General features: G+C 35.2%; 2 protein-coding genes across 11 annotated transcripts in view; one reads left to right on the forward strand and one right to left on the reverse strand.

Annotated features, from left to right (window-relative positions):
- Nucleotides 1-311: 311 nt before the first annotated feature.
- LOC105668062 (acyl-CoA Delta-9 desaturase) lies at nucleotides 312-3,504 on the forward strand. Of its 2 annotated transcripts, none has more exons than XM_012360237.2 (6): nucleotides 312-399; nucleotides 705-875; nucleotides 1,306-1,436; nucleotides 2,021-2,226; nucleotides 2,365-2,630; nucleotides 2,989-3,078. In XM_012360237.2, coding segments are annotated over exons 1-6 (828 nt in total). In that variant the 5' UTR covers nucleotides 312-398; the 3' UTR covers nucleotides 3,042-3,078. The 2 variants fall into 2 exon arrangements, with proteins under 2 accessions (XP_012215660.1, XP_012215659.1); XM_012360236.2 differs by having other exon boundaries at nucleotides 313-399; nucleotides 2,365-2,550; nucleotides 2,989-3,504.
- A 2,730-nt stretch (nucleotides 3,505-6,234) lies between these two features.
- Nucleotides 6,235-25,382, reverse strand: part of LOC105668059 (putative fatty acyl-CoA reductase CG5065) — a 51,000-nt gene continuing 31,852 nt past the window's right edge. For 4 of the 9 annotated variants that reach the window (XM_067353264.1, XM_067353263.1, XM_067353261.1 and 1 more), the window contains 4 exons: nucleotides 20,867-21,065; nucleotides 20,170-20,409; nucleotides 19,774-20,034; nucleotides 15,702-16,716 (listed from right to left, as the gene is read on the reverse strand). In XM_067353264.1, coding sequence (XP_067209365.1) covers nucleotides 16,569-16,716; nucleotides 19,774-20,034; nucleotides 20,170-20,409; nucleotides 20,867-21,065 — 848 coding nt within the window. In that variant the 3' untranslated portion in view covers nucleotides 15,702-16,568. Of the gene's footprint in view, nucleotides 6,441-15,701; nucleotides 16,717-17,552; nucleotides 19,207-19,632; nucleotides 19,696-19,773; nucleotides 20,035-20,169; nucleotides 20,410-20,866; nucleotides 21,066-25,382 lie in introns of those variants that run through there. The other 5 variants (XM_067353267.1, XM_067353268.1, XR_010889745.1 and 2 more) reach the window with 5 other exon arrangements.

The following is a 25,382-nucleotide window of genomic DNA, read 5'->3' on the forward strand; positions in this document are numbered from 1 at the left end:
AATTTTAAAAAGTAATTTTTTAAATTAGCTTCTAGAAAAAATTTGTTTTATATGTATTTTAAATATATATTTCTAAATGAGCTATCTTTGTTAATTAAATTCGACTTAACTTGTGATATCATACATTGAATCGAGAAATAACATAAAGAAAAACAAGAAAAATATATAAAAAATAAAAAATTTGACAAAGACTAACTTAATTAAAGAATTCACCACTTGTCATGTACTTGCGTAACAAATGTACCGAAGTTTTATGCACAGGAAATGACGAAGAAAAAAATAAGTTATTCTCGCTAATAATGAAATTCTGAACAGGGTCACAAGGCCGATAAAATATTCTCAACGTCACCTTCGATTGTAGTTTCTTTTAGACCTTTTAGACGTGAACATCGATACAAAGTAAGTTTGAAATACATATTCGTGAAAACGCACAAACTTCGATAAGTATTTTTATTTTATCAATTGTTGCATAAATTCCGACGATAATTTGCTGATCCATTCAATATAAAATAATTTCAGATAAAAATTTTTTTTAAATAATGCATCTTTATAAATCCATAATCTTCCAATCTTTCATATAATTAATTTTATTTGGTTTTTACTACCGCAAGAAATAATAATTATTAATTATAACTGCTGCACTATCAAACTATAATAAGTTCTATTATCAAAAAACTTCATATGGACTTTGGGTTATTCGCTAGTGTCGCCAGATATCGATATGAAAGAACCTAAAGACGAAAATAGCAGCAAAGAAACGGAGAAGAAATCTATAAATTGGGTAGCCGTTTTGTACTATCTGTATCTTCATCTTGTGGGCATCATTGGTTTATATATTTTATTCACGAAAGCAAAATGGATGACAGTTTTCTACCGTAAGTATTGCAAATCATTGAATTACGATAGAAATATAGAATAGAAGTACGATTCAAATAGTACAAAAAAATTATTTATCTGTGCAAAGTAAATTTATCTGAAATAAAAGCAATTTTGCTATGGACGTGATCGCGAATCACTTTTATCAAAATAATAATTTAAGATGTAAAAATTGAATTCGTTATTTTTTAATTAACTATATTTATTTAGCTATGATAATTCTTTATGAGATCATCTTATTTTGAGATAATGATTGAATTAAGAATGTACAAACAAGTATTTTGTCATCTCTAAACACAATTCACAGAATAAAGTGCAAGCTCTAAGTGCATGTTTATTAATGTTTTTTTAAATGCCCCTGCATTAATATGCAAATTATGGTTCCCTTTTCGATGAATTCTCATGTTTATTTGAATCTGTTGGTTTCAGTTTCATTTATCGTCACAATCGCTTTCATAGGAATAACGTCGGGTGCTCATAGATTGTACGCACATTCGACGTTCGTTGCAGTATCACAACTTAGATTTTTTCTCGTATTAGCACACACCCTCGCAGGTGTGGTAAGTATATTGTACACCGATAAAATATGTATATAAACATCCGGATGAATTTATCTCTTTTAACGTGGAATGTTACCCTCGATTTCCTTTAGTGTGCATTTTGTTTTATCAATGTGTTTCAAACATTGTTCATGTTTATTACGCAGTTAAAATATTTACTAGCATTGTAAAAGACCATGTATTACCTGCAATCCATACTTTACAAGCAATGCAATGTATAATTTTAAATACATACGAAAGATTAATTTGAATAAATTATTATCACGTATGTTTAACGTTCCTTTATTTATCTTTCCTTTAACAAAAGTCAAAATATCACATGCGATAGCAAAAATGTTTATTGGTCTATAATTCAAATACTAATACATGATTAAAAAACTACATAAAATTAATATAATGCAAAAATAAGTTTATAATAGAGAAAATGTACACTATATAATAATTACACAATAAAGGCAGAATTATAATTGAATCCGTTCTTAGTAAATATTTATCGCGCATTTATTGCAAATCTTGAATGTTATATAAAGAATGTAATCATGTAAATTATGAAAGTGATTATATAAAAATTTGTTTGTCTTCAGGGATCGATATATAATTGGGTTTTTTGGCATAGAATTCACCACAAATTTTATTGTACCGAAAAGGATCCGTATAATCACAAAAAAGGATTTTTCTATTCCCACGTAATCAGTAATATTTTATCGGCACCGTCTGACTTAGAGAAATACGCGAAGGACATCGATATGCGCGATGTAGAGGCCGATGGATTCGTATGGATACAACGAAAGTACGTTTTCTTATTAAGAATAAAGTATCTTTTTTTCTGTAAACACATTCATATTATGTTTACCACACATTAATATATATTAGTATATTAATATGTGTATATTAATTCCTAATTTATTAAAATAAATATGTTATACAGGTTCTATTGGTTATTATTCATCATTTTCGGAGTTCTACTGCCTATTAACGCACCAATAGAATACTGGGATGAATCGTTCATAAACTCATGGCTGATCATCGGTGCAGCGCGATTATTAATAACAACGCATATTTCTTGGCTAGTTAACAGTGCAGTATTGGTTTGGGGTTTGAAGATGGGAGCCAAGTTAATATCCTATTTTGTTAATATGCGTGATACTATTTCACTTATCTACAGACTGCTCTATAAAATGCCGAAAAGTCACGGTACTGTCCTTGTCGATGGGGACGGTATACATGTGTTTTATTAAATTGTATTTTATTAAAATATTATTTTCTCCGGATTAAATAAAGAGATCTTCAATAAAAACCAGTGAAATATATCATAATTTTCACGGTTTTTGCATATGCAAATTTCAATTTTACCTTTCGCTTTATTATTATCATGGATTAATAATCTTAAAAAATTACTGTAACATTATTTAAAATTTGTCAATAGAATTTTCATTATGTATCTATATTCTTTTCCTGTTTTTTAACAAGATATTGTATTTTCTTAATGGCATAATGTTTTGCGTAGCAGATTTACTCTGTGCGTATCTAATGTTTGACATTTATATTTCAGATTTCCAGTCGATGATAATTCCGTCTTCTTTCTTAATAAATCGTATTGGCTGAATTATCATTACGTGATACCATGGGACTACAGAAACGATGAATTCGGCACATACAACAAAGGTTTTGCAACATTTTTCATCAAAATGTGGCGCGAGCTTAATTTGATCAATGAGATGAAGAGTATTTCTAGCGAAGATGTGCGAGATGCTCTCCAGAAGATGGCTTCAAAAAAAATGACGATGAACGAGATCTTAGCGGAGTTGAAGCAGAAAGCGGAGGAAGCCGCTTACAAACAAAAATTAACGTACCATCACTAAGCAAATTCACAAAGTAATTGTATCTATTTAGGAAAATTAAACAAAGAAATGTTCAACTAAAACATATGAATTTTAATCACAAGAGTAAACATCCCGAAATTTTATACAACATATTTATACACATTTATACACATATAAAACCGACATTAAATTAGTGTACAGCCATCGTTCCTGTAATATTTAATAGAATTTGAGCTAAACTATAATCTCGTGTATTATTTGAGAAATATATTTAAGATACATCAAATGATACTCATCGACAATTTAATGCATTGGCAATAAAAATGATTATTTGCAGCAGAGATAAAAAAATTAACTATCCTAAGAAATGTCAAAAGACTACATACTATGTTAATTATTTTATTCGCATCCAAGTTCAAAAATCCTTCATGTAATTTATATAAGTAAATTGTTCGAAATTAGCGACAATCGATTCGATTGGGGGCTGTCAGTCGAAAGCAGATTTCACCACTCACGAGAATTGCGCTTCCGCTACCATGGGAGAATTAGTGTGCACTCATTCAGTTTTGAATTCGACATCTCATTTTAGGAGATACTAACATTTCGGAATAGAAATTTCATAGATAGAGCAGTCAAAGATAATAAAATACGAAATAAAGACATTGAAAGAATACTCGAATTTTAATAAATTTAATTGCAATTAGTAAAGAAGGCATTTTGCGGTAGAATAAATAGCAATATTATCGTGCTATTTGCAAAATAAAATCGATTCGTAAATGACACAATTTTATTATTATAGAATTAGTACCAATTTTGTATTAATAACTGCTTTGCTATTAACTATTAAACTATTAGCTATTAACTATTAAACTATTTATGCTTAAAACTTAACTAGTTATACTTAAAACTGTTTAATATTGCAATATCAGTGGATTCATAGTTTTTTATTTGTATATGTCTATCTTTTTTCTCGTAAAGGAAACAACTTTTCCCACCCGTTCTGATTATTGTAAGTCATTCAATTAATTGTATAAATATTAAATAATTATAAAGATTGCTTTTATTCATCAGACTATAATCGTTGATTAATATCTTTGATTGCGATTAAGATGCATAATATATTGACAAAAATTTTTTTAATACAGTTAAACATTCATATTTTTTTTTAAATTTTCAATTTTTTGTTTCTTCTCCCTTTGCTATCTTTGCACTACTTTACATTTGCCTTATCACAAGACTATTAGAATAAGAAAATGTGTGAAAGACAGTGTCATTGCTACATATTCAAAACGGTACTTTGGTAATTTGTTTTTTTTTGCAAAAAAACATTGAACAATTAAATTTGTTAAAAAAATTAAGTAAATATGTTCATAGATAAAAATTACATTAAAAATTGTATTCTCAATGTCTATATCTGCAAAACTTTAATTTCCAAATATTATATTTTACAATTTATGCTTTCATAAAATTTTCTAGTCGCAAACTGACCATATCACCAGTTAATAGTAGACTAAGATTATTTGAAGACAAAAATTTTTATATCAAAATGTCGAGGCTACAGTAGTTTTTAAAGAGAGGTATGTTTCAAGTTGACCAATTCCATTTTTGACAATCTGAGATTGTGTAACCAATTTTAAGCATCCTTCTCATTTAAAAACGTCTGTAGTCTTAATATTTTGATACAAAATCTGCTATTAACTAGTAATACGAAGAGTTGTTCTATATTTATACAATTTTTATTTTAAAAATTTTATAATTTTATGAATTAAAGTATTAAATGGTGTATGATTTAAAATAAATAATATTTAAAATAAAAAATGTTTTGCATTAACGCAAAAAAATAATTACTACAAAGGACTTTATTATTTCTTTATAAAAATGCAATTGAGAATATGATTACCAAAGCACGGTTCTTAATGATTACTGTATGTACTGTATGCAGGGTCGGATTTTGGCATAAGCAATATAAGCAATTGCTTAGGGCCCCGCGCCAGCAGGGGCCTCAAAGGTTCTATGCAACTAATTTCATACAAGTATTAAATTGACAGAAAAAATTAAAAAGGCTCTCTTTAAAGCCAGTGCTTAGGGGCCCCCTACGATCTAAATCTGGCCCTGACTGTATGTACATGGTACTTAATGATTACTTAATGATTATAGTAAATATTAGAAAATGAAAAAGCAGCAGATAATATCATTATTTTGCGTAATCATGCACGCATAAGGAATGATCTCACTTACCGGTCGTTGTACCCTAGTTAAGCACGCCGTCAGCTACATATACGGAAATATAATATTAACAAGCCCCTGACTGTGAAGGAATATCACTTTCAGCTACAATGAGACCGAGCAATATAATAAATAACAATTCGAAATCTTATGAGATAATCAATGCTAGAATTAATCTGCCAAATTTAACTATTCAAGAAACTAATATTCCTAAAGATTTACTTACCGTGAATATATTAGATAAAGAAAGTATGCAGCATATGGGTAAGACACTCGGAGAGTTGCAAGATATAACTGATAAGATATTGCATCACCAAAGAATAAAAACATGGAAAGAAAAATTTTATGAATACCTAGCATATGCTGGATACATCGCCCTTGCAGGCATGCTAATTGTATTTCTATATAAAATAGGGTTATTTAAAGTAATTGTTAAAATACTACGACCATTATGCGGACACTGTTATCACAATTGTAGCTTTGGAAATAACGCACCTACGCAACATGTAACATATACTCATAAGCCAAGCGGCTCCCAAGCAAAACCAGATCATCTTCTATTCAAACTCAATAAAATTTGAGACGACTGTTTTATTTAACCCGGGGAGGTGTCGGTCAACCGTTGACGCTTCCACCCGCTACTGCGCATGGCGCGCACGCATGAGTCATTTAGACTCCGCATACTTACCGATAATAAATCGAGCCGGCGTCATTAGCATACTGGCGGTTTAAGAAATAAGATCATACCATTGTATCATTCAGAAATAAAAGTTTTTATTCTTTAATCGGAACCTTACATTACGACAATATGAATAAAATACAGAAAAAACATAAAACGATTTAAATGCGATTCTGTGATCGTCGCGGCGCACTCCGAAACACTTTGAAATTAACTACAATTCGAAATATATCGAAGAGCGAAATTGCGATTCTCGAAGTGACAAAATGACGAGACCTGTAAAGTAAGGCACTAATTACGTACAGTAATAATAAAATTTGAAATATTTTAAAATAAAAATTGATCAAAATAACGAAGTATTAACTACAGTACGTATATAGGACATGTCTCATTTCTATCACTTTTTTATATAAAAAAATACGACTAGATTGTTCCGTGTAAATTTTGACAAAGTCAATAAATATTGAAATATCAAATCAATAAATATTGAAAATTTACATTTAGTTACATTTACTACCAAGTAATAGTTGCACATTTTAACTTACACATTTATTAGATTTCTCGAAATATGTGCATTGTTACATTGTCGTCAAATTAAAAAAAGCACAGTACTTAATTACGTGAAATGGAAAATAATAATACTGTTACGTCCTGATAGATGTAGAATTTTTTCGTTGGGCTCGGCGATCGACGTAAACGGACCTGACCGCACGAGCCGAGCGGCACGTTTAGGACTTGCGACGGGTCAGCGACTGGAAGAGTCGTTTTTACTCCGTCAACAAGTCAACCGCTCGTGGTTCCCTTTTTGGGTCAAGGAATTGAATCCCTATTACCCGGGGCGGAACCTTTGTGCGCAATTTGAGAGGGAAGGTGTGAGGGGGGTGACGAACGAGGAGGGTGTGGTTAAATGAAAAAGAACAAAAGTTTAATTTATTAAAGACAACATTTTAATTTGATTGAATTTATAATTAGGATACAAAAACTTAATTCTTAATCGCATATATTAATAATTTTATTTATGTATTCTTTACAAGTGTGTGTGTGTATGTGTGTGTGTGTGTGAGTGTTTTATTTTTCCGGAGGGAGGACAGAAGAAATAATAAAATAAAGAGAAATGAACTGACTTACTCGTTGCAGAGTAGTTTCGGATCGCGTTGAATATGTTCGGTGGTTCTGAGCAGGCGCCCCGTTGAGGGAAGGTGTTGTATAGGCGTCGGACCCTTTTGTAAACGAGTGGGCACCCTACTGCGGGATGGTGTCGTCAGGGTGATGGGCCTTCTACTTGAGATGCACCACGAGATGGTCGCGACAAAGTATCAACTGATTTTACTCTTTGATTCGCGCCCCCGAACTACTCGAAAAACTGTTTCGAGAAACTGAGCTAAACGGAATAACTGCGCAAACTGCTTGAAAAACTGTGTGTGATTGTGTCCGGAGCCACCAGAACACGGGTTTTTATACTTTTTCTTTGGGGTAGATCCCTTTGGAAAATCTTAGGTTTTTGGAGCGGGGATCGAATAGGAATTAGTCTTGCGAGAAAATTTTTAATGTGGGGGAGGATGGCGTCATTTTTAGCTAATAGGATTGGGTTTAGATGACTAGGTTACTTGAAATGAGATAGGAAGAAAGAGGCCCTAACGAATAAGGAATAGCGTCGTTTCGGGTCCATATATGATGGGGGTAGGTTTTTGAGGTGGCGTAACCCGGTTGGTGTTAATTAGTATAGGTGGGGTGCATCTCAGTGTCTTAAGATCTGGGTGGGCGTAGTCTTTAGACCATACGATGGAATGATGGGTGGTCTATAGAAGTGCTTGCCCCGATTCTCGGCTTTCGGATTGGGTGGTTAAGAATCGGTATATAAGTTCGCAAAGCCTTGGGTCACTGATCTAATAAATTTGACAGTTTACGACTGTCGCGTGCCCTTGGTGTCGCGTGGAGAGTGCGACTAATGCATCTCGGTTTCCCAGACCTACTAAACACGTGCGCCGTATCAGGTGTCGCGCCTTCTCGGCATGCGACTGCGGTCATTCCCCGATCGTTACTCGGTAAAACCCTATCTACTAGCTAGAGTTCCCGTAGGTGGAATCCAAGAGTATGACTAGTTGGTGCCAGTTTTTTCTTTTTATCTCTTACTCTAACCGTCTGGAGTCGGTTAAGGACTCCAGCTACCGCGAAGTTTTGACTTTTACGGTTTTTCTGGCGACGATAGGCACGCTGAGCGGCCAAGGTATTTTGAAATATCCATGCTATTTTTCTCCGTGAGAAGATTCGAGCTCCTGGTGTCTCATGAGAAAAACAGCTCTGGCGTTATAATATTTCTTAAGAGTTTTGTTGGTTCCGCGTTTACTAGGTCTGGTATTTAATGAAAAGAAAAGAATCGTGTAGTCTGATCAGGACGTAACAATACATTATTTCTCTTTGTAATACATTTTCTTTCTATGTAAATAAGTCGGATGTCTATATTCTCTAGAATATTTTGCAGTGGTTTATTTTTTATTTATAATTTCCTTGATCAATTTAAAATCAATTTTCTTCAGCAAAAATATTGACTCTAAAATTTATCGTTTTATCATCAAGCAGAGTTAACAGCAATTTCCATTTTTTTTTTAAATAACATTTTAACTAGCTAATGAAAGTTCTTTATTACGTCATTCAGACACGTCCTCGTACGTTCACACACGTTTACGCTTTCTCTCCTGGAAGGTGAACGTCGTAAGATCTCACGTGATATTCTTCATGTAAAGCTCACTCCGACGATTTCTAATTCGCAACAAAACGCGTGACAGAAATCTATTTATCTCTTTCTACGCCGCATAGTGTAAATAAGAAGAATCAGCACGTACGTGCATCAAAGTACACAGTGTATACAGAATTCTGTGCCAATCAAATAGACTCGGGAATATGAAGAAAAAATTGTGATGAATATTTAGCTGATTGAAGTTTGGAACGTTCCTAGAACGATTTTTTAAAAATAATTTGTCGCTCTTGTCCTTTTGCAGGGAGGAAGTTTTGAGATCCACAAACAAAGTACAAAAGAGACCGATTCGATACATGCGTCGGAAGACACCCTTATACCCGAAAAACCACCCCCAAAATCACTTAAACAATTCTAGACAAGCTAAAAATGATTTGTTGCTCTTTTCCTTCTGCACGGAGAAAGTTCCCAAGCCCTCACACGACATGCAAAAAAGACCGATTCGATACATGCGTCGGAAGACACCCTTATACCCGAAAAACCACCCCTAAAATCACTTAAACCATTCTAGCCAAGCTAAAAATGACTTGTCGCTCTTTTCCTTCTGCACGGAGAAAGTTCCGAGGCCCTCACACGACATGCAAAAAAGACCGATTTGATACATGCGTCGGAAGACACCCTTATACTCGAAAAACCACCCCTAAAATCACTTAAACAATTCTAGACAAGCTAAAAATGATTTGTTGCTCTTTTCCTTTTGCACGGAGAAAGTTCCGAGGCCCTCACACAACATGCAAAAAAGACCGATTTGATACATGCGTCGAAAGACACCCTTATACCCGAAAAACCACCCTCAAAATCACTTAAACAATTCTAGACAAGCTAAAAATGATTTGTCGCTCTGTTCCTTCTGCACGGAGAAAGTTCCAAGGCCCTCACACGACATGCAAAAGAGACCGATTTGATACATGCGTCGGAAGACACTCTTATACTCGAAAAACCACCCCCAAAATCAATTAAACGATTTTTCTTAAACTAAAAATAATTTGTCGCTCTTCTACTTTCGCATAGAAAAAGTTCTGAGGCCTTCACACGACATGCAAAAGAGACCGAACCGATACATACGTCGGAAGACACCCTTTTGGGGGTGGTTTTTCGGGTTAAATGGTGTCTTCCGACGCATGTATCGGATCGGTCTCTTTTGCATGTCGTGTGAGGGCCTCAGAACTTTTTCTATGCGAAAGTAGAAGAGCGACAAATTATTTTTAGTTTGAGGAGAATTGTTTAATTGATTTTGGGGGTTTTTCGGGTATAAGGGTGTCTTCCGACGCATGTATCGGATCGGTCTGTTATGTATGTTATGTGAGGGCCTCAGAACTTTCTCCGTGCAGAAGAAAAAAAGAGACAAATCATTTTTAGCTTATCTAGAATTGTTTAAGTAATTTTGGGGGTGGTTTTTCGGGTGTAAGAGTGTCTTCCGACGCATGTATCGAATCGGTCTCTTTTGCATGTCGTGTGAGGACCTCGGAACTTTCTCCGTGCAGAAGGAAAAGAGCGACAAGTCATTTTTAGCTTGACTAGAATGGTTTAAGTGATTTTGGGGGTGGTTTTTCAGGTATAAGGATGTCTTCCGACGCATGTATCGAATCGGTCTTTTTTGCATGTCGTGTGAGGGCCTGGGAACTTTCTTCGTGCAGAAGGAAAAGAGCGACAAATCATTTTTAGCTTGTCTAGAATTGTTTAAGTGATTTTGGGGGTGGTTTTTCGAGTATAAGGGTGTCTTCCGACGCATGTATCGGATCGGTCTCTTTTGTACTTTGTTTGTGGGTCTCAAAACTTCCTCCCTGCAAAAAGACAAGAGCGACAAATCATTTTTAAAAAATCGTTCCAGGAACGTTCCAAACTTCAACCAGCTGAATATTTTTATTTATTTTACAAAAAATTGAAACATTTATAAAATATACATCTTTATTTATAGATTTGACGAACTAATATAATACAAACTCACATGATAAATATTATATAGTGGACTTGAAATATAATAAATTCTTTATTCTTAAGGAGGGAGCCTCGTGTGTGTAACCGGTTAAAAAAATTGAAAAATTTTTTTTTACTTTAATCAATAGTATAAAAAAAATTTTTTAATTAGGCTCAGTTTTTCAATTAAAACTTTAAAATGGTGATACACGCTTATTTATTGAGCCTTAGCTTGTTCTAGGTGCTATTTATTAATATATTTTACATGTGTTTGTCGTATATCTTACATCTAATTGAAAAAATAGCTATGAACTAGTAAAAAAACTAACAGGACAAAAATTTAACACAGACCATAGTTTAGCTTCATTTGACGTAATATCACTATTCACAAACATACCAATAGAAAAAGTTAATGAAAGCATCAGCAAAAGATGGGACCACATAAAAGAAAAAACTAACATACCACTTAAAGAATTTTTAATAGGAATCAATTTAATACTGAATTCCACTTATTTCATTCAACAACACCATATATAAACAAATCTATGGCACACCCATGGGCTCACCATTGTCACCAATCGTGTCAGACATGGTAATGCAAGATTTAGAAAGCACAGCAATTAAACTATTAAATTACAAACCTAATATATACATAAGATATGTAGATGACATCTTAATTGCAACAAGAACAGACAAACTCAAAGAAACATTGAACGTTTTCAACTCAATAGAAGACAGACTGAAATTCACCATAGAAATAAGACCAGACAACTCAATCAGTTTTTTAGACACCCTCATTACAACAGAACAAAATGAAATAATTTTCAATTACTACCAAAAACCCACAAATTCAGGCAGATTATTAAATTTTAACTCAAACCACCAAATACAACATAAAAGAGCAATCATTAGCAATATGACAGATAGAATCTTAACATTGTCACATCACAAATTTCACAAGAGCAACCTCAATAAAGCAATAAACTCATTACTTGAAAACGGATACCCACTAAAATTTATTTTCGAGAACATGAGAAATAGGATTAACAAATATAATAATGACAAAAAAAGTACGGTAAACAAAGAACATAGCAAAAAAACAGAAGAAAAAGAAAAGAAATATTTCACTATACCATACATGAAAAATGACACAAAAAAACTAGAAAAGAAAATCAAAGAACACGGATTCTCACCCGCATATAGTTGCCACAATAAATTAAATACATACATAAAAACCGGTAAAGACAAATTAGAACACAAAAAACAAAATGACATAGTATACCAAATAAATTGCAGTCAATGTGAAGCCACATACATAGGACAAACAGGTAGACAATTACAAACCAGAATAAAAGAACACCGTAAAGATATAAATAAAAAAACGGGAACACTATCAGTAATATCAGAGCATAAAATAAAGTATAACCATGAATTTGAATGGGACAATGTTAAAATATTAGACAAGGAACCAACATACAGAAAACGGTTAATATCAGAAATGATACACATAAAAAGACACACACAAGCAATAAATAAACAGAGTGATACGGATTTCCTACCAAATACTTACTTACCTACACTGAGATCACTCCCTCCAATCAACAAATAATCATACCATCAGTAACGATCTCTCAAGACAAGACGACTCAGTAAGAAACGAACAACACCAAAAGTAACAAGTCACAATAAAAATCAATCCAGACAGTCAGAAGAATTAAGGTGAGAACGACTAACAGCACACACAATTTAATTAAATAAGAACAGTCAAACTAAGAACATTAAACCAATAAATAAAAATCAACAGTTGCCATGTCTGACACACGAGGAAAAAGCAAGGGGTGGACAAAAAGTTCGTAAAAATGGACAAAAGAGACCTACACCAAAAAAACAACCAGTTTAAATTTTGACTAAGAGACGCAACAAAAATTAGATTGTAAGTAAAAACAGCAATAGGGCCGAAGAAGACCCAAAAATTACAAGTAGTCAGTTTATATGTAAGTTTTCAGTAGTAAAAACAATGTAAATTTTATCCGTTATAGCGCTGAAGAAGGCCCAAAAAAAGGTGCCGAAACGTTCGACAATTAGATGTAAGATATACGACAAACACATGTAAAATATATTAATAAATAGCACCTAGAACAAGCTAAGGCTCAATAAATAAGCGTGTATCACCATTTTAAAGTTTTAATCAATAGTAATCCATGTAGAAAATATATTCCCAAAGTTACAGAACAAAATTCGAAGTTTTAAGGAGTCCACAGCCCATTTCTTGCGCGCAGGTATACAAGCGCGCGGCGGGGCGCTTGGTCAACGGTAACATAAGATATAGAATTATAGAATTTGTAACTGTGTTTGGCGCGTTTTCAGAAGTACTTATTTGAGAGTGCAATTTGGAGAGTGCAAGCAAAGTGTGAAATTCGAAGAAGCAGGAAATCGGAGCCTCAATTTTAAACTTGTTGTTGCACTTTTCTTTTTTACTTTTCAATACCGAAAACTTTAAACGCGTTTTTCTCGAAACCAGTTTTTGGCAATTGGTGGGAAAGATTACTCAAAAACTATTCGATCAATCGAGTTGTCCCTGTGTATACATGTAGTTTAATAATATAAATTGTCGATGAACCTATAAAATTAGTAAAATAATTAATTTAAACAATTTTTATTGCATAAATAAGGTGACATTTTGTGGGTCAAAATCGCAATTTTGTTTCAAAAAAAGTGCTGCCATTTTTTCAATTTTCAACTTTTTACTTATTTTTGAGGTGCATCGACTAGATAATTTCAGAAAAGAAAAAATTTTTTTGTATTTTTGTTTCAAACGAGTGCAAAAGACGCTACAACTCCCATCAATTCACAACTCCAGTGACGAGACTGCGTCAACATTTGTTTATAGTGGCTCTATAATCAATTATTTTTAAACAAAAAAAATTTTTTTTTTACTTTTTAATATATGTATGTTATAAAATACCAAAAAGTTTTAAAAAAAACCGTTGCATTGTTTCTTCAAAAAAAATTCCTAAAAATTACCTTCGTTTTAGCGATTCATACAAGACTCCCCCCTTAAGCAACATTTTTCTGTATGTATATCATAACTGCAGTAAATATATGCATATTATGTAAAATACAGTAATGCAGTTTTTATCAAATTATAAATAAACTTGTACACATATGTTTCGCCGATTAAAGTCGTCAATCATCTTAAAAAAACATACTTTCATGTTTTGATTGAGGAAACTAATGTAGACTAATTTTATAATTTTTACAAACAAGTCATTGTCTCTAATTCGAAATTATACCTAATATCAATAGTCACAATAAAATTTTTACATCGACGATATATATTAAGATTGCCTTCCATCCTAATATGTGCTCTATGATAGAGCCTCTATCGAATAGAAGATTACAAGTAGCTCAAAAAACCCTAACCAAATCATCGGATAATAAATGTGTGTCAAAGAGATTACCCTTCTCCCTTTTGTTAGTTGCATTGCACAAATTACATATATACGACGCGATAAACGTGAAAAGAATATTTGTTTGCCGTATTGTTGCGCCCAGGCTTTTTCGCCGCTGATGCTGCGTGCAGTCAGCTGAAGGACCGATCGATCGGCCGTTCAACAGTTCTGAAAGCTGTTTCTTAAGGGGGTTATCGTGGTACAATGCGCCTCAAAAATACAGTGCCGCGAGCTGCGCGCGCCTGGTTCCCATTGCGTACTTCTCACTCTTCTTCCGAAGCTTAGTTTTTGTAACTGACTGTCTGTGCAAGAGCGTTAGTGTTTTGTCTGTGTATACACACACTATCAATTGCGTAAGAAAATAGTGATCCGGCAACAACGCACTTTTAGTTGTTCACTTTTAGTTTTTCAAAGAAAGATTTATGTATTAAGATGATTTATTTTTAATTAAATTGTTTACGTACGTATATATTATATATATATAAATAAAAAAAATATAAAATAATATAAAAATTTAAAAAAAATAATTAAAATATTAAAAAAAAAAATATGTATATATATACAGGGTGTCTGGCAATAATCGCCCCACCGGTCATATACAGGTAGAGGAGGTCAAATCGAGTAGAAAAGTCCTTTACCATTTTTTAATTTTCATAATAAGTACTGAGTAATTAACGAAAAAAGATCGGCGAATCCGCGCGAGTAAAGCGCGCGCGGTGAAAAGGACGTCCCACTGCTACGCGATCACTAGGACACAAGGATCTAGCGTTACGCGCCGCTCGTATGTTGCCATTGTCATTTGTAGAGCGCTCCTCCCAACGCTTCATCGCGCGCCTAGTGATCGCATAGCAGTGGGATGTCCTTCTCGCTGCGCGCGCTTTACTTGCACGGATTCACCAATCTTTTTTCGTTAATTACTTAGTACTTATTACAAAAATCATAAAATGGTAAAGGACTTTTCTACTCGATTTGACCTTCTCTACCTGTATATGACCGGTGGGGCGATTATTGCCAGACACCCTGTATATATATATATATATTCACCAATCTTTTTTCGTTAATTACTTAGTACTTATGCGAGAAGGACATCCCACTGCTATGCGATCACTAGGCGCGCGATGAAGCGTTGGGAGGAGCGCTCTACAAATGACAGTGGCAACATACGAGCGGCGCGTAACGCTAGATCCTTGTGTCCTAGTGATCGCGTAGCAGTGGGACGTCCTTCTCACCGCGCGCGCTTTACTCGCGCGGATTCGCCGATCTTTTTTCGTTAATTACTCAGTACTTATTATGAAAATTAAAAAATGGTAAAGGACTTTTCTACTCGATTTGACCTCCTCTACCTGTATATGACCGGTGGGGCGATTATTGCCAGACACCCTGTATATATATATATATCTGTATATGTATGTATTTTAAAATATTTTAATCATTTTTAAGTTTTTTATATTATTTTATAATATATTTTTTTATTTTTTTTCTGATCTACTCTATACTTATGCCTATATTAAATAAATAAATGTCTTCATGCGTGATTATTTAAAATTCCTATATGTTTTCTGCCGCGGAAATCTCACGTGTCGTCGGCCAGCAGTCGCAACGTTGCCACGTCTTGGTAGCATGTAACGTCTACTTTTCTGTGTTTTAAACTTTAAAACGCAATATTTTGGAAACCGTGAAGCTAAGCTTCCTGAAATTAAACTATAGTATAGTGACTACAATCCTTAATAACATATTAGTTTTTAAAAATTTTCCTAAATTTTGTTTCGACGCTATTGTTTAAAATATGCCTTTCACAACGATCCCTCCATAAGATTCAATATTAAAACTCACAACTTTGAGAATTTATATCTCGATTTCGGTGAAGCTGAGTCCTCTGAAATTTTGACATGTTGTACATAATAATGTTATTTATACATGGTAATTTTTTCAAAATATTCTTAAATTGTTGAAAAATTGCGATAACTCCCTTAACAGATGAGATATTGTAAATAGTTTCTATGATAATATTGTTTAGCCGCTGAGACGTCTCTATGACAGTTTGTAAACAAACTGTGAGATGTCAGATTTTCGGGAGCTGTCTGCTCGGGCGGACGTATATGACAGCTCCGATCTTTCAATCTGTTTTTCGGTCACTCGTTGTATTTGTTTGAGTTACTGTTATTATTAAAGTGTTTCTTTTACTCTAATAAAGTGTTCCTTTATTCCGCGAGTTCCGTTTGACGTGTTTGATACCTCGTTCCGTGGGCGCAACAGTATGCATTCTTATAAATGCGCTTTCTACATAAATCTGTCTATGATCGGCAACAATTTCAATTTCTCCGAGATATAATCCAGACTGATTCTCATTATCTCAGAGTTGTTGTAAATGTAATATAATATGCCAAAGTAGAATAGGTACACTGTTGTAATATGAACAGCATACATTCTGAAACATACATATTTCACATAAACAATGAATTTTATGACAGAAAGTTTGACAAGTTGTATACAAATCGAAAAAAGATAAAAAATTAAAATACATAAAATTTAAGTCAATTTTAGTTTTATTTTAATGTATTCTTACTGATGCAAATTTAATTTAATGTAAATTAATTTTAATTTAGCTTTGCAAATTTATTTTTTAATTAGATTTAATTTTTTTAGTAAATCTAAAAATTTTGTAAATAATTTACTAAAATTTATAGTAAAGTATTGTTACGTTCTGATCAGACTTCACGATTCTTTTCTTTTCATTAAATACCAGACCTAGTAAACGCGGAATCAACAAAAACTCTTAAAGAATATTATAAGCCGGGTTTTTTTTCCCCAGAGACATCACAAGCTTGAACTTTCTTACAGAGAAAAATAGCAAGGGGGATAGATATTTCAAAATATCTCGGCCGCTCAACCTGCCTATCGTCGCCAGAAAAATCGTAAAAGTCAAAACTTGCGGTAACTGGAGTCTTTAGTCGACTCCAGATGTTTAGAGTAAGAGATAAAAAGAAAAACTGGCACCAGCTAGCCATATACTTAAATTTCGCCTACAGGAACCCTAGCTAGTAGATAGGGTTTTACCGAGTGACGATCGGGCAATGACCGCAGTCGCATGCCGAGAAGGCACGGCACCTGATACGGTGCACGTGTTCAGTAGGTCTGGGAAACCGAGATACATTAATCGCACTCTCCACGCGACCCCAGGGCCACGCGACAGTCGTAAACTGTCAAATTTATTAGATCAGTGACCCAAGGCCTCGCCAACTCATATACCGATTCTTAACACTCCAATCCGAAAGCCGGGAATCGGGGCAAGCACCTCTATAGACCACCCTTTATTCCGTCGTATGGTCTAAAGACTACGCCCATCCAGATCTTAAGACACTGAGATGCACCCCACCTATACTTAACACCAATCAGGTTACGCCACCTCAAAAACCTACCCCCATCGTATATGGACCCGAAACGACGCTATTTCTTATTCGTTAGGGCTCCTTTCTTTCTACCCCCATTCCAAGTAACCTAATTACCTAAACCTAATCCTATTAGCTAAAAATGACGCCACCCTCCCCCACATTAAAAATCTTCTCGCAAAACTAATTCCTATTTGATCCCCGCTTCAAAAACTCAAGATTTTTCAAATGGATCCACCCCAAGGAAAGGGTATAAAATCCGTGTTCTGGTGGCTCCACACAATTCTTCACACAGTTTTACGCAGTTTTTGCTCAGTTTCTTGAACAGTTTTTCGAGTAGTTCGGGGCGCGAATTAAAAGGTAAAACTAGTCGCGAGTAGAGTCACCAATCGACACCACTTTGCCGCGACCAAGTGGTGCTTCTCGAATTGAGGGTTCATCGCCTGTACAACACCATCCCGCAGCAGGGTGCCCACACATTTACAAAGAACAGGGGGTTCGACGCCTATACAGCACCATCCCTCAGCAAGGCGCCCGCTTAGAACAATCCGAACCTACTCAGCACTAACCCGATCCGAGACTACTCTGCAACAAGTAAGTTGGTTTTTCTTTTATTTTTCTTCTCACTCTCACTGGTATTTACTTTATGACTATTATTTGCTCCGTCCTCATTTCGTTTAAAATCTTTTTGTTATTTATCAGTGAGAACTGAACATTCGCCGCTACCCGCCTTCAGCAATCGTCGGAACCGTTCAGACATCTCGGCATTCGCACTAACCCTAGCCATTTTTGTCCCTCCGTATATTAGATACGCGGCGAGGGTCACCGTAAGACCCATTAGAATTAGGCGACACTTGTCATTCGATAACTACCGTACCACCACACACGCACACACGCAAACCGACCCACCGCCTGCATTACAACTGATTCCTCAGGAATCTCCTCAACAACCTCCTCAACCCTTCCCCGTGTTCGACCCTTCACCACTTCCTACTCCCAGGTCTATCTCCCCGATCCTGGAAGAGCTCCTGGAGTACAGACCCCCTTCGCCTGTCCGTTTCCATCCTCCTCCAGTAGAGGCTCAATTGAAAGAATTCTCACATAACAATCTTGAGTTCGATAACATATCCGTCAACTCCGAAGCCACCACCATAGAGTACGTCGAGCCTCCTCCCAATCTTCCTCACCCTGTGTTCACAGGGTTTGATTTCTTAAATCTAGTCCTCTCCATTGAGGAATAACGCCCACACACATTTACACTCTCAATCACCATTGTAAAAAATACACAAATAAAATTATAAACACACACATGCGATTAAGGGTTAAGTTTTTTTGTATCCAAATTAAATATCTAATTAAATTAAAATGTTAAGCCATTAGCAAATTAAACTTTTGTTTTTATTTATTTAATCACCCTCCTCGTTTGTCACCCCATCACACCTTCCCTCTCAAATTGCGCACAAAGGTTCCATCCCGGGTAAAAGGGATTTAATTCCTTGACCCAAAAAGGGAACCAACAAGCGGTTGACCTGTCAACGGAGTAAAAACGACTCTTTCAGTCGCAAGTCCTAAACGTGCCGCTCGGCTCGTGCGGTCAGGCCCGTTTACGTTGATCGCCGAGCCCAACGAAAAATTCAACTTCTATCAGAACGTAACAGTAAATTTGACTGCTACTGCATTGTGATTATACGTAAAAATTCAATGTAAGCCAAAATATTAAATGAAAACGTATGTACAACGTTAGAAGAGAATACTTAAACAAGAGAAAAATTTTAACAACGTTTGTTCCTTTTACTATTTTTCTTTATCCTAACTTTCACATATTACTCTTATATTAATTATCTTATCTCACAATGAAAATTCAGTTTTTCTTGAGAATACGCAATTGTCGTTCAAGAAATGTAGAAACTTCTTACGAGTGTCAAGTTATGTAAAGTATTTTTAACTGTATTTACCTTTCCTCTATTTATTGAAACCTTCAAACATTATTTCGCATTTTAAACATTTCTAAACTGCAACTGAATAAATTTTGTGGAACTGTTCTCTTTGTACAGAAATATAAAACATGGAATATAATTTATGCAAAATATACTCACATATTTTGATGCCGACGGGCTCTCGGCAAGGAAGATAAGTCTTCTTTCAGGCAGTATTGTCGAGTACCCAAAACAATAGTCTTCAAATACTCCTCTTTGTCAAAGTTAGCTTCGACATAAAGGCGAAACATTTTTTTGTCCTCTGGCAACAATTCGTCGAACATAGTACATATCTTATGATTATGAAATACCCATTCTTTCGTGGTAAAATGTTGCAGTAGTTCGAGCCCATGTGAAATTCGTTTTTGGAGTCTGACCATACTGTTAGAAAGAACATAAAGAAAAGATAATAATTAAAATAGATCACATAATAGTATGCAATTATATTAATAAAGCATTATATAATAAGTAATTATTAATGGATAAACATTGTCATAAAGAGTACTCAGAACTTACAATCTTTTTTGTCGAAATATCAGCATTAAGAAGTCGATAAAGTACGCAGGTATGATGTGGAAAAAGAAGACAAATAAATTGTGCACAAATTTGCTGCTACGTATATCGCCGTCAGGATACCAAACCTGTCCTTCAAAGGGATATTCGTGAACAACATGCTGACCCATTTTAAGTATCTCGCTGAATTTGATCTCTGTTATTTTACCTTGCGTTACGTTGAACACAGGTATACTTTTTGATCTATAAATGGATTGACAATTGTAAGCCCACAAGAGAGAAATTTAAACGTTACAAATTTTTTAAAAATTAATAATATAATTATTTTATATTAAATATTATAAGAAATAGTAGTAGAAAAGAAATAGTTTACAAATTATAGACATATTGCATGTTAAATTTACTTCGGACAATTAATTTGCAACAAAATTTGAGATAGATATCTATTTATAATTTTACGTAATATAAAAACATTTCAAAACTTGAAATACGCACAAAATAAATAATCCTTACATGTGTATATATTGATTTTTTTATTGTTTTTTATACGATAGAACACACAAAATAATAAGTAGAATGTTATCTCATATTATGTTGCAATTGTCCAAAGCGAGCTTTGAATAACATATTCTGATTTGAATGTTTTTTCGGTATGTTCAATGAGACAAAAAAAAGAATTGCACAAAGCGGAGTTACATACTTCTCCTGCTTGGTACCGACTCTGTATGCAATTACAATTAGATTATTAATCGCAATGTCAACCGGTATATATTCAATATGATAACTGCTGTTGCAGTGCATTGATCTGATGACACCTTTGCCCGCACCGACGAGCAATCCTATAGGACCATTCAGATTGTCCACCCAACCTGGTAACGGCTCTTCTTTAGCTGGTAATACTAAAAAAAATTAAATTATTTCTTTTTTTATTTTAATGTATTCCATATTGGGGTAAACTTCCGAAAAGCTATCACCTCCGATTTGGCTGATATTCAGCCCAAATACTTATTTTATTTAGTAAATAATATTCCCAATGGATTTTTGGCGCAAATGCCCCCTCCGCCCCCCAGCCCCTTTCAAAGGTAAAACTATTTTTGTTAATTATTTCAGAAAATATTCATTGTACGGAAAAAGTTGTTAAACAAAAAATAAAGCTCATAAAAGATCTATAAATAAGGTCCTATACATATTTTACCTAACTTCAATATTTTAGTCGTTATTATCAAAAAACTTGTAAAAGCCCCCATAGGAGGGGCGGCACCCACTGCATCCACGCATACACTTTACAACGCGAAGCGAGGTTCCACATGGGTTTACGACTTTCTACGCAAAGCGAAATTCAATCCAGACCCTATGTGTATACCCAATAAACATTAGGACATTCTATGTACGTCCTATGTATATACATATATGTATATTGTATATTGTATGTATATACAGAGAACGTGAGAAGTTTATAAAGCGCATATTCTATGTATGTGAAATAATTACCACGTGTATGTACATAGGATGTCCATAGTACATACATAGGTATATTCCAAAGATATGCAGTGTACATTCGTGATATATACATGGGGTATATTCCGAGGATGTGCAGTACACGTTCGCAGTATGTACATAGGATAAATTCCGAGGATGTGCAATACACATTCGTGGCATGTACATGAGGTACATTCTATGTATGTATATAGTATATACAGTACGTTTTTTAATAATAAACAATTTTTATTTATTCGGATATTTATCTACCCAATTTTTGAACAATCAGTTTATCTAAATTCCCTGTGTTGGGATTCAGATATTAAATTGATAGAAAAAGTTATTACATCTTCAAATTGAAGACTTCAATATTATTACCCGCCTTTTGCAAGTTTTATATAGTTTTCATGATTAAAACTTAAATACGAGATAGATAGCGCATAATGCGTCACATAGCAGCCAGTGAACGAACTAATGACTGATTTTATTTATATCCATACGATATCCTATGTATATCCATAAATGTACCTACATCAGCGTATATCGTATGTTTGTACGTTACATGTATTATATACACATGGAATGTACACAAGGTATATTCTATGTATGTACAGGCAGCGATCTCGTTCAAATATACATTCTATATATATTGTTGTGGGTCCAGAGAACCACAACCAATTATTAATTAATAAAATATATATATTAATAAAATATAATTATATAAGAACAGTTATTACATATCTGATTACGATATCAGATAAAAACGCTGACGATTCAGTACGTTTCCGGCTCGTGCGAGACACCGGAGAATCGTGCAGCGTAAATGAAAACCAAATTCGTTCTTAACGCGAGAATGCAGACGAACTATCGGAATTCGTCAGCAAGTTCGATCGAAAAGACCTTCAAAACTGCAATCAATTGCAGTTTCGCGACTATAAAATCGCCGTCGCGAGTTTACGACGGCGGGTCGAATGTTAACAGTCAAACGGAACGGACGTATGTCCGTCGGGACCGCGAATCAAGAAGATCGCGAACTATAACGAATCGCCAAGGCTAATACGAGTAACTTGAGGATCTGTGGACTTAAGCTAAGACCAAGATTCCTGGGATGGAACTTGGATCATCTGTTAACAAGGGAACTTGTAAAATAACAAGACCAATAAATATACGGAGATTGTTTTATTTAAAACAAAGGATTATTTCCCGAATTCCCGGCCTAACTCCCTTAGCGGCAGATCCCGAACCCGTGCCCTCACCAAGGGGCACAACAATATCTATAAATGTACCTTACATCAGCGTATATCGTATATATGTATGTTACATGCAGGGTTGGGAAGTAACGCGTTACTTGTAACGCCGTTACCGTTACAATTACTTTTTTCGGTAACTGTAACGGTAACGGCGTTACAAATTTTTTTTGTAACGAAAAAAGTAACTTTGTTACATTTTTCGGTAACGAGTAACGAATTTAAGTTATTTTTATCGTTACATTTTTCAAATTTACTCTATATATCTACGAATTTATAGAAAAACTAACAATAAGAAAACTTTTAAATTTATATTTTGTGACGTGACATTTTTGAGGTCCGTCACAAGGGCAAAAAAGCCCGATTTAGGAGGGAAATTTGAGGTCGAAAACCCCACTGCGGGGGGCGACGACCTCTCCCTCTTAATTCTCTTTTTGAGCGTTGTAGCGAATTGCGCGAGTCGTGGTGAGTGGCCAAACTCCCATTTTGTGACTAAGGTGAAGCAGCCTTCGTGGGACCTGCGAGGGACTCAGTAGGCAGGACGACGGAGGCCCGGACAGCGCGTAGACAGATCCGGAACAAGGGCAAGTAAAAATACCTTTGCTTATACAGTTCGACTCCAGACTGTCGCTACCGCAGATACAGTTTCAGATTTGGAGCATATCGAGGCCGGTGGACGCACCGAGAGAGATGACGCCCGAGAGGGAAGCGCGCTCTCACACGCCGAAGACCCGGGGTGGAGTACCCGAAAAAAGAGCTGTCGTAACGATCCAAAGCAGAATCAGGTCGGAACTTGATCAGTTCCCGGCCGATTCAGAGAAGGTTCGGATCCGTAAACGGAAAAGGCCGCGAGGGGCGTTAACGGCAGCTGCTCTAAGAGAGAGACCGGGGTCACCTCGGAAAAGCGTCACCGAGGGCCGATGTATCGAGGAGCGACGCGAGCATCGAGAGATCTAGGAAACATCGAAGGATCAAGAAATTGATCCTAATTGATAGCGAGATCGCTAATTGATAGCGAGGATCTACATGCGCAGGACGATGCGCGAAATGTCACCGCTGTCCGGCGAGCCTCGCTGTCGTCACTGTTCGGCGAGTCGGCAACCTGATAGGAACCTCGAGGACCACAACGGGCGTACCGACGATTTGTAAGGCCACCACTTCGACTTCGCGGTAAGAGCGGTATCAGTAGGCGGCCCGAGCCTCGCGGAAATAAGAACCCGCATATTTGGCGTAAAGGGTATAGCATATACCGAGATGTCTCGCGGTATCGTGCGAGGTTAGATTTAGGCCGGGCCCCGCTGACTACCGCTTCTGTATAGTAAGATTTCACCATGCTTTTTCCCCTCGGGGCTGCCGAGCCGACAGTCGTTTTGCGTAGGATAATGTCTTGTTTTTGTGCGTAATAATTTCGCGTCTCTTCATGTGTTTAAGTACCGAGCGTAAGAAAATTTGTGGAGTTAGCTTGTCGCGTATCTCTCGCCTCGGCCTTCTGTCGAGCGCTTACAATCAGAATCGTAAGAATAAAATCGAGACAGAATTTGTACTGTATGCTACTTTCTATTGAGAACGAATTGCGCTGTGTGTTAACTGTTAGTAAGAGAGATTAAAGTAGAGTGAATCGTAACGACCGTACCTAATGAGAATTATAGAACTTGTACGTCGAATATATTATACCGCGTGAGACAGAAGCACGCGGATTTCCGCGCACCAAACATCCAAATCATAACGCCTCTCACAGAGAAAAATTATGTCTCCCCTTCGCGGGATGGTTAAGACGTCTATCACCCGGCGTCAATCTCACTTGATCTAATTACTAGAATTAAATGTTATTTGTTACCAATTAATGTGTTCTTAATAACCATCTATTTCAGACTCCTCTCTCCAAATCGGTATTTAGCATCTCTAAAGAACCTCGCCCCTCTGCCATTTGTAGAGTGGGCTAGTCGCGCTTATCGCCGTTGCTCCTTAAGTAAAATATTGTCTCTAACGTAATTCGTTCGTGCGGCGCGTCAATCCGCGCCTGGCGCCCAACTATAAGTATTACAGTAATGAATAAATCAATTAAATAGAGCAGCGAGGTTTGACACGCTTACCGGCGGGTGTACTTCTGCCCGACGGAAAAGTCGTCGCAATTTACAGCATCTAAAAATTTTTAAGAAAGCTGGTTTACAACTTATTAAAAATTTTTCTTATTTAAAATATCTTATTATAAAAATTATTACTTTTATTATACATTATTAAAATTATTACACTTTATATTAATAGCGATATCATTATTAAAATTATATCATTTTTGTTACTTTAATGAAAAATAATGTTTAAAAATTTTTAATGTTTACTGTAAATTTGTAGTGTTTAATTTAATTTTGTATTAGAAAAATTGTGCATAAAATTTGTATTATATATAAAAAAAGTAACGGAAATTGTACGAGAGCCTTCGTTCTTCCGTAGCAGAGAGAAAATATTTATTTGTGCCGGTTCTTTATTGCT

This window comes from Linepithema humile, chromosome 4, assembly GCF_040581485.1.
Source record: "Linepithema humile isolate Giens D197 chromosome 4, Lhum_UNIL_v1.0, whole genome shotgun sequence".
NCBI lineage: Eukaryota > Metazoa > Arthropoda > Insecta > Hymenoptera > Formicidae > Linepithema > Linepithema humile.

Bases quoted from the DNA above. Each gene is read 5' to 3' on its own strand.
- LOC105668062 (XM_012360236.2), top strand. The intron at 1,437-2,020 runs GTAAGTATATTG...GTTTGTCTTCAG, and splicing joins CACACACCCTCGCAGGTGTG to GGATCGATATATAATTGGGT. The intron at 2,227-2,364 runs GTACGTTTTCTT...TATGTTATACAG, and splicing joins TTCGTATGGATACAACGAAA to GTTCTATTGGTTATTATTCA.